Below are 9937 nucleotides of genomic sequence, written 5' to 3'. Positions count from 1 at the left end.
GATCCGCCCGTCTCGGCCTCCCAAAATGTTGGGATTACAGGAGTGAGCTACTGCACCCGGCCGAACTTGCTTTTTATTAGTCTCCTTATTTCATCTTTAATTCTCTACACAAGGCCTGCATCATCTCACTGTTACCTTCACAATAAAGTCCATGTTTTATTCAGGCATGAACATTCTTTCAGATCTCACTTTGACTTAACTTTTCAGCCTGTTGCCTCTATTCCTTAAAATGAACTACTATTTTAGTCAGACTGGTCTCCCTGCTGTCCTTCAAACATGTAATTCATCTCTCTGCCATCCTTTAAGACTCAGTTTCTGGCTGGACGTGGCAGCTCACACCTGCAATCCCAGCACTTTGGGAGGCCTAGGTGGGAGGATCACTTAAGCCCAGGAGTTTGAGGCCAGTCTGGGCAACATAGCAAGACCTTGTCTCTACTATGTTTGTTTGTTTGTTTGTTTGTTTGTTTGTTATTTGAGATGGAGTTTCACCCTGACGCCCAGGCTTGAGTGCAGTGGCATGATTTTGGCTCACTGCAACCTCTGCCTCCCGGGTTCAAGTGATTCTCCTGCCTCAGCCTCCCAAGTAGCTGGGATCGCAGGCATGCACGACCACACCCAGCTAATTTTGTATTTTAGTGGAGGCGGGGTTTTACCATGTGGGCCAGGATGGTCTCGAACTCCTGAACTAGTGATCTGCCTGCCCTGGCCTCCCAAAGTGTTGGGATTACAGGAGTGAGTCACTGTGCCCAGCCTTATTTATTTATTTTTTTTGAGACAGAGTTTCTGCTTTGGTTGCCCAGCTGGAGTGCAATGGTGTAATCTCGGCTCACTGCATCCTCTGCCCCCAGGTTCAGGCAGTTCTTCTGCCTCAGCCTCCCAAGTAGCTGGGATCGCAGGCATGCACGACCACACCCAGCTAATTTTGTATTTTTAGTGGAGACAGGGTTTTGCCATGTTGGCCAGGCTGGTCTCGAACTTCTGACCTCAGGTGATCCACCTGCCTCGGCCGCCCTAACTGCTGGGATTACAGGCATGAGCCACTGCTCCTGGCTGTCTCTACTATAAATTAAAAGAATGGTGTGATAGTGCACACCTGTAGTCTCAGCTACTCGTGGCTCAGGTGGAAGGATTGCTTGCACCTAGAAAGTCAAGGCTGCAGTGAGCCATGATCATGCCACTGCACCCCAGCCTGGGAAACAGAATGAGACTGTCTTAACAAAAAAAAAAAAAAAAGACTCGGCACCATGCCTCCCTGCTTTGGGAAGCCTTTTCTGAGCACTCATCAGGAACCAAGCATACTGTGTTATTTCCTAATGTCTTTTCCTGTGTCAGCATTTAATCTCGTTAATTAGATTGTAACCTTTGTAACCCCTCTGCTGTCTAGTGTGGCATGATGTCTTGCACATAGTAAGCACTTACTAAATATTAGCTGCTTGATTGGCTGTTGGTTAGGAAGTTGGAATAGGGAAAGAGATTTGTCATAGAAATATATCCAGAGATTTGAACTCTTTCCTGGAGGACAGACTGTTTTCCCCTATCTCTTTATTTTGGGAACCAAAACATACCTTGCATGCAGTAATTCAGTTCTGCTCAACAGGCTTGCTTTTACTGTCTGCTGTGTGCCAGCATTCTGCTAGGCGCTTGAGTTCCATAAGGGTTTATAAATGGATGAATGGGTTTGGTAGTTGTGCTTCCATTTCCCAACCTCTGTATGTGTACCTTTCATGCAGGTAGATTTCAGTGTGTTCTTTGGATGGCAGGCCTTAAGAGAAGAGTCCCAATGCACAGCCTCAGATACTTCATCTCCATGGTGGATCTCTTCTCCAAATCAGGACTGCTTCCCTGGTATGCCAGAAATCCACCAGGATGGTCACAGCTCTTTCTGGGCACAGTATGTAAGGGAGATTTCACCCATGTGATAGCCACGAAGTGTCAGAAAGGACAAAAAAGTCAGAAGAAACCAAGTCATCTTGGATCACTAGATGATTCCTGGCAGGAAAGGTAAAGGCCAGGCTGATGTCCTCTCTCCTTAGCAAGTCTCAATCTGTGCATCTACTGAAATTCTGTATTCGTAATGTAACTAATGTAGCATTACAAGGATTTGTGGGGCCACCTGAGGTAGGATACCCAGGGCAAATTTGAGGACGTCTGAAGAATATTGGTGGAAATGTTTTGGGGTTGCAGAAACCGTTCTCTTTGTCTTTGAGTGTGTTTTTATCAGAAAGAAGATACTAATCTGGGACCTTGTCTTTAGTAAGTCCAGGACAGGTTTGCTGAAAACCAGGAACCCGGAATGATATTAGATGGATTAGAGATGAGTAGTCCCATTGCAGCCATATAAGCACAAATATACCTCATTTATGCAACACATGTATTTTCTAAATCAAATTATATTTTAAAAGCATTAGGAAGATAAGCTATTTAAAGAAACCCAACAGTGAAGCCTTTTGTAATATGATTAATTACCTCCTGATAAATCTGGATTTTTCTTTTATTAGGTTTGCTCCATCTGTTCTGCTTTGTTAAGTAGACAACATCAAAATGGGCTGTTCTCCCAGACTCCATCTCCCTAGAGGGCATGAGAGTTAGGTCTTCTGAAAGTACTTATGAATAGTAGGTGCTCAGTACATATTTATATAATTAGAGAATTGCCTGAATTATTTTATTCCAGGCTGGCTGATGTTGTTACACCACTCTGGAGGTTGAGCTATGAAGAACAGCTCAAGGTAGGTGACCAGCCTAAGTCTTTACCCCTCCTTTCCAGGAGAATGGTGCTAGACTCGTAGGAGGCTTGACTGGGCAGTTATTTATTTATTAATTTTTAATTTTAAGTTTTTTTGAGATGGAGGCTCGTGCTGTGGCCCAGGCTGGAGTTCAGTGGTGCAATCTCGGCTCACTACAACCTCTACCCCCCCGGGTTCGAGCAATTCTCCTGCCTCGGCCTTCTGAGTAGCTGAGATTACAAGCATGCACCACCATGCCCAGCTAATTTCTGTATTTTTAGTAGAGATGGGGTTTCACCATGTTGGCCAGGCTGGTCTTGAATTCCTGACCTCAGGTGATCTGCCTGCCTCAGCCTCCCAAAGTGCTGGGATTACAGGCGTGAGCCGCCACGCCAGGCCTTGACTGGGCAGTTCTATGCAGAAGCCCAAGCAGCTCCTTAAACTCATTATGCTATTGACTCCAAAATTGGAACTTTAGGCCAATTATATCTTCCTCACTCTAGACCCATAGATCCAAATGTGTGTTTCCTCTCTTGCTTGCGTTTTTGTTATACTTATAGCTCTGTGTATGTGAGTAGTAGTGCTCTTGCTGTTTCACATGTAGCTATGCTTTCCAACATGGTAGCCGATAGCCATATGTGGCAATTTAAATTTGAATACAGTCAGTTCTACTGCTTAATTCTAAATAAGCTCTACTGCTTATTTAGAAAAGAGAAATTTATTCTAACTAATTGACATATTAGGGAAAATTTGAGTATAATGCAAATTTTATGTTTACTTAGAAGTAATTTTGTCCATAAGAAACGCTAGATGAAAGGAGACCATACTCAGCTGAACCGAGCTATTTAAGAACATATAAAATGAATGCATGCACATACCTCAAACATCTACCAGCTCCCTCAGTTCCCCCAGTGTGTTTGTTATAAGCCATACCCATCCACATCTGGTGTTAGAACTTTCCATGTGACTCACATAGCCCTCTTTTTATGACTTCATGATAACTCCAAGTTGCAATTTCTTTTTTTTTTTTTTTTTTTGAGTTAGAGTCTGGCTTCTGTGCCCAGGCTGCGAGTACAGTAGCGGTTATCTCAGCTCCTGCCAACCTCTGCCCTCCCGGGTTCACAGGTGATTCTCCTGCATCAGCTCCCCAGTAGCTGGGCACTACAGGCCCACATGCCCCATGCCCAGCTAATTTTATATTTTATTTCAGTAGTTCTTTTCGCCTCCCTTCCATCTGATCTCTTCGCCCACGCTCCACGCTGCCGAACTTCGCACGTCAGATGGTCATTGAACTTCCGACCTCAGGCCGTGATCTGTCTGGCCCTCAGCCTCCCCCCAGGCTGGGATTACAGTGTGAGTCCTGGCCCGCTGCCCAAGCTGCGGTCTTCTGATACCCAACTTCCATAAGCCAAATTGGCCCATTGTCAGGGCTACAAGGTGTCTATCCTATGATAAGCATTCATGTTCTTTCTTTTCTTCTTTCTTCTTTTTCTTTTTTTGAGATTAGTGCTCACTTCTGCTCGCCCTGGCTGAATGCAGAGTGTGATTACAGACCACTGCAACCTGCACTCCAGCGGCTTCAGGGATCCTTCTCACCTCAGCCGTACGTTAAGCTAGCTGCGACGTATAGCGTGTACCACCATGCCTGTTATTTTTTTATTTTTGTAGAGACAGAGTTCTTGCCATGTTGCACAGTGCCCCCTTGTCTCGAAACTCCTGGATGCAAGCCGATGCCACCTGCTTCAGGACTCCCAATGTAGGGATTATTAGGCCATGAGCCACGTGCCTAGGCTTACCCTATGTCATATTCTTAAACTATTACCATGTACAAAACAGATGTTGGCTGTTTTTATTAGGTTCTTAATCTCTTTCTGTGGGTGTACTGGATCACGCCATGCCCTAGCCTGGGTGGAGACATCAATCTCAAAAAAAAAAAAAAAAAAAAAAAAAAGAGAAAATAAAGAACGCTCAGGGAAAGGGATCTGGGAAGGAATGGATAACTGAAATTAAGTCTCAGAAATATGCCACTGTGATTCCCCTCACTGATACACAGCTCCCCTACCAATTCTTTTAAGGTAGATTTACCACAGAATTCCTTAAAGTTTTGGAATGTTGCATGCCTAATCCTGTTTTCCCATGAGCCTTGAGATCTTTTTGTGAGTGATTTTGCATAGTGTGGTATAGGAACACTTATGTCATGTTATAGCAGTGCTGACTCTTAATTAAAATTAAGATAAAAAATTTAGGTCCAGGTGCGGTGGCTCACGCCTGTAATCCCAGCACTTTGGAAGGCTGAGGCGGGCAGATCAACAGGTCAGGAGATCTGAGACCATCCTGGCTAACACGGTGAAACCCATCTCTACTAAAAATACAAGAAAAATTAGCCAGGCGTGGTGGCACGCTCCTGTAATCCCAGCTACGCAGGGGGCTGAGGCAGGAGAATCACTTGAACCCGGGAGGCAGAGGTTGCAGGTGAGCGGAGATCACACCACTGCACTCCAGCCTGGGCGACAGAGTGAGACTCCATCTCACAAAAAAAAAAAGAAAAGAAAAAAAAAATTAGGCTGGGCATGGTGGCTCACCCCTGTAATCCTAGCACTTTGGGAGGCTGAGGCAGGCAGATCACTTAAGCCCAGGAGTTTGAGACCAGCCTGGGTAACATAACGAAACCCCATCTCTACTAAAAATACAAAAAATTTGGTATGGTGGCGTGTGCCTGTAGTCTCAGCTACTTGGGAGGCTGAAGTGGGAGGATCACCTGAGCTTGGGAAATCAAGGCTGCAGTGAGCCAAGATCTCATTACTGCACTCCAGATTGGGTGATGGGAGTGAGACCCTCTCTCTAAAAAAAAAAAAATTAAAAAAAAATTTAGTTCTTCATTCCTACTGACCACATTTCAAGTGTTCAGTAACCACATATGGCTAGTGGCTACTGTATACGTAGAACACAGTGCAAACAGAACATTTCCATTGTAGAAAGCTCTACTGGACAGAACTGACATATACCTTGAGTGTTCAGTCTGAAAGGGCAGATAAAATGATGAGCTTACACAAGAGCTCATTCTTGACCTTTCCTCATTACCTTTTAGGTCTGTTTTGTTCCTTCATTCTGGATTCCTCATCTGTTGAGACCATGAGTCAAGAATTTGTGGAACACTCTTCTTTTGTACTGTTTGTTTTCCATTCTTTGCGGTGAAGCCACAAAAGTATTTCATTTCTTTCTTTTTTTTTTTTTTTTGAGACAGAGTTTCGCTCTTGTTGGCCAGGCTGGAGCAGTGCAATGGTGCGATCTCGGCTCACCACAACCTCTGCCTCCCGGGTTCAAGTGAATCTCCTGCCTCAGCCTCCCGAGTAGCTGGGATTACAGGCATGCGCCACCATGCCCCTCTAATTTTTATATTTTTAGTAGAGACGGGGTTTCTCTATGTTGGTCAGGCTGGTCTCGAACTCCTAACCTCAGGTGATCCACCCGCCTCAGCCTCCCAAAGTGCTGGGATTACAGGCGTGAGCCACCACGCCCAGCCAGTATTTCGTTTCATTGCTTATATTCTTTTGCAGGTGAAATTTGAAGCTCAGAAGAAAATTTTACGAAGACTAGAGTCTTACATCCAAATGCTCAATGGAGTCAATGTGACAATGGCTACGCCCAAATCTGAGAGCCTCCCTTGTCTTCTCCATCCTATTATACCCTCTGTAAGCCCCCACCTCCCTATTCCTTATCTATTAAATCCCCTTAATGCTAATAACATCAGCTAATATTTACTGGGTACTTGCTGGGGACCAGGCCCTATGCTAAATGATTATCATGTATCACTGTCACATTTTACTGTTTATAATAACCTGGAGGGATAGATACTACCATTTTATAGATGAAGACCTTGAGGCCCAGAGAGATTGAGTAATTTGCCCAGGACACACATCTAGAAAGGGCCAGAGCTGAGATTCACGCTCAGGTCTATCTGATAGAGAGCCCATTGTATCAACCACTCCACTATTACCTCCCTAGAAAGGTTCCAAACTGGAAACCTTTCTCCCTGCCACCCCCACGCAATTTGCCCATGTAACATTGGAAACCTTTCTAATGTGCCCTCAGAGGAGTGGAGTTTCATTTATGGCAGGGGTTAGCAGACTACAGCTCTTAGGCCAATTTTGTCTTGCTGCCTGATTTTGTAAATAAAGTTTTATTGGAACATAGCCAAGTTCACTTGTTTATGTATTGTCTATGGCTGCTTTTGCACTGCGATGGCAGAGTTGAGTAGTTGCAACAGGTACCATATGGCCTGCAAAGCCTAGATTATTTACTCTTTGGCTCTTGACATAAGTAGTTTGTTGACTCCCGCTTTTTGGCAAGATTGGAACTCCGCTTCTTGACTGTCTTGATCTTCTTAACCACAGACTTTCACATATACCGTACCTTCCAAGCAAACTTTATTTGTCCTCATCCAGAGAACATTCCTGCTTTCCCTTTATTGTTATCTTCCTTGGTTTCATTTGACCTCTTGTCACCCTCCTCTCCAGCCTGTCATCAATGGTTACCGAAATAAGTCCACCTTCTCTGTGAACCGAGGTCCAGATGGCAACCCAAAGACTGTGGGGTACTACCTGGGAACTTGGAGAGGTCAGTTGAAGGTTGTACAAACCAAAGACTGAAGAGGAATGAAAGGGCGCAGAGAAGTGTCAGTAGAAGTTGAAGATATGGTGGCCTTAAAGAAGAAGATTAAATTGGAAGTCTGATGCAGAACGTGATCACGAGGTTGATTGTGGATACTTCTAATGGGTAGTCATTGTAACACAGTGATAGAAAACGCAACCCTTGCCCTTTCTTCCTCTAAAAGCCATATGCCTGATACCTAGTAAACACTTAGTAAATGCTGGCATTGTTGCTGCTGCTGTCTCATCATCATTGTTGTCATCATCATTTTATGCTGCTTTCTGCAGTGGGAGCAATCTCTTTGTTAGAGTTGTCTTCCTATTTCACATCCCCATATCTCTGAAAATTATTTCTGTGGTAAATCTACCTTAAAAGAATTGGTAGGGGAGCTGTGTATCAGTGAGGGGAATCACAGTGGCATATTTCTGAGACTTAATTTCAGTTATCCATTCCCAGATTCTATTCCTGAGCTTTCTTTTTTTTTCTTTTCTTTTCTTTTTTTTTGTTTTTTTGAGATGGAGTCTCACACTGTCACCCAGGCTGGAGGGCAGTGGCGTGATCTCGGCTCACTGCAACCTCCGCCTCCCAGGTTCAAGTGATTCTCCTGTCTCAGCCTCCGAGTAGCTGGGATTACAGGCATGCACCACCACACCCAGCTAATTTTTGTATTTTTAGTAGAGACGGTTTAGTTTCGCTATGTTGGCCAGGCTGGTCTCGAACTCCTGACCTCAGGTGATCCACCTGCCTCAACCTCCCCAAGTGCTAGGATTACAGGCATGAGCCACTGTGCTTGGCCCATTCCCGAGTTTTCTGTTTGCCCATTTTCAATAAATCCACTTGAAATACCATCATTTGATGTTAGTCACACTGTTTAATATCCGTATGTCTTACACTATTGTTCGTTAGGGCATGGACTTGGCTTTTTTCCATCCTGTGTGCTGAATTAAATGACTATGTGATGTCAGTGTTCTATTATTCAGTAATAGAAAAATGAAACCCATTATATTTTATTTCCCTCTTAAAATCTGAACAGAAAACAGACGTTGTCATATAGCGCATGTGTGGCATGAGAGAAAATATTGAGGAGTAGCTTCATAAAGAATTAGCTGCTTAATGGCTACACCAGGAAATAATTAGGTTTTCTCTGAAAAGTGGCAATGAGATTGTATTTGCTTTTTCATATCTACATATGCCACTTTGACGATGGAAATTTGAGTTGCCAGGCATTTTCTTTTAAATAATCTTTAAGAATAAAACCATGTAAATTCTTTTTTTTTCCATAGATGGGAACATTGTCTGCGTGCAGTCTAATAATCTGAAAAACATCCCTGAGAAACACAGTCAAGTGGCACAGGTAAAATGGAACAAGAGCTGGTTGAGGATGACCTGGGACATTGTGGTCTGCAACAGCAACATCCCTGACATTTTGATAATAGAGCCAATTCTAGTGCTAGAGGGAAGGAGGGGCTCTGTACTGAAAGCATACCTTGTAACTATGGAGAGAACATTGCTAGGTTTTCATTTCAGGGAGAGTGGAGAGGGGAAGAGAGAACTGTGTCCATTATTGTAAATGTCAGGCATCCAAGGACATTTTCATAGTAGGGATGTATTAGGAAGAAGTGCTGATGAGGGCACTATAGCAAGTGTCAGGTGTCTGAAGTATTTGGAAGGCTAGTGTTTTCAGCAGAACAGAATTGAGGAATATGAGGTGAAGTGGTGATAAGATAGTACATCATGAGCTTGGCCTCTGAGACATTTCTTTACTTCTTTCTTTCTTTCGTTTTTTCATTCTTTCGTTCGTTCTTTTGTTTGTTCTTTCTTTCGTTCTTAGATGAGGTCTTGCCATGTTGTGCAGGCTGGTCTCGAACTCCTGGCCTCAAGCAATTCTGCCACCTTCTGTATCCCAGAGTGTACTGGGATTATAGGCGTGAGCTACCGTGCCTGACCTCTGAGACACCTTTTTTTTTTTTTCTTTTGAGACAGTCTCATTCTGTCGCCCAGGCTGGAGTGCAGAGGCATGATCTCGGCTCACTGGAACCTCCACCTCCTGGGTTCAAGCAATTCTCATGCCTCAGCCTCCCAAGTAGCTGGGACTACAGGCCCATGCCACCACACCCAGCTAATTTTTGTATTTTTAGTAGAGATGGGTTTTCGCCATGTTGGCCAGTCTGGTCTTGAACTCCTGACCTCAAGTGATCCACCTGCCTCGGCCTCCCAAAGTGCTGGGATTACAGGTGTGAGCCACCACTCCTGGCTTCTTTCTAGTTCTTTATGTCAAATTACTGTGTCCCTTGAAATGATTCCACTCTTTGTAGTTAAGCCACTAACTGGATACTTGATACACAGGTTCTTTTTTTTCCATTTTGCTTTCAAATTTTACAGATTTTTTTACATTTAAATTTTGTTTTATACTTTAAAAAAATATTTACATGGTTCCAAACTCAAGTCTACAAAATAAAGGTATATTCAGAGAGGTCTAGCTTTTACCTCTGACCCCTCTACCCAGTTCCCTCCTTCCCGTGGGTAACAATTTTTTTTTTTTTTTTTTTTTTTTTTTTTTTTTT

General features: G+C 43.7%; 1 protein-coding gene across 1 annotated transcript in view; it reads left to right on the top strand.

Annotated features, from left to right (window-relative positions):
- The window catches only part of TRMT2B (tRNA methyltransferase 2B), a 40691-nt gene that overhangs the window by 6317 nt on the left and 24437 nt on the right, over nucleotides 1-9937 (top strand). The window contains 5 exon segments of the mRNA XM_017858976.1: nucleotides 1731-2001; nucleotides 2672-2726; nucleotides 6281-6415; nucleotides 7241-7340; nucleotides 8657-8727. Coding sequence (XP_017714465.1) covers nucleotides 1754-2001; nucleotides 2672-2726; nucleotides 6281-6415; nucleotides 7241-7340; nucleotides 8657-8727 — 609 coding nt within the window. The 5' untranslated portion in view covers nucleotides 1731-1753.

Source organism: Rhinopithecus bieti, unplaced genomic scaffold, assembly GCF_001698545.2.
Source record: "Rhinopithecus bieti isolate Rb0 unplaced genomic scaffold, ASM169854v2 scaffold_49470, whole genome shotgun sequence".
In the NCBI taxonomy this organism is placed as follows: domain Eukaryota; kingdom Metazoa; phylum Chordata; class Mammalia; order Primates; family Cercopithecidae; genus Rhinopithecus; species Rhinopithecus bieti.
The sequence above is the reverse complement of the archived record's forward strand: the minus strand, read 5'-3'. Positions and strand labels throughout refer to the sequence as shown.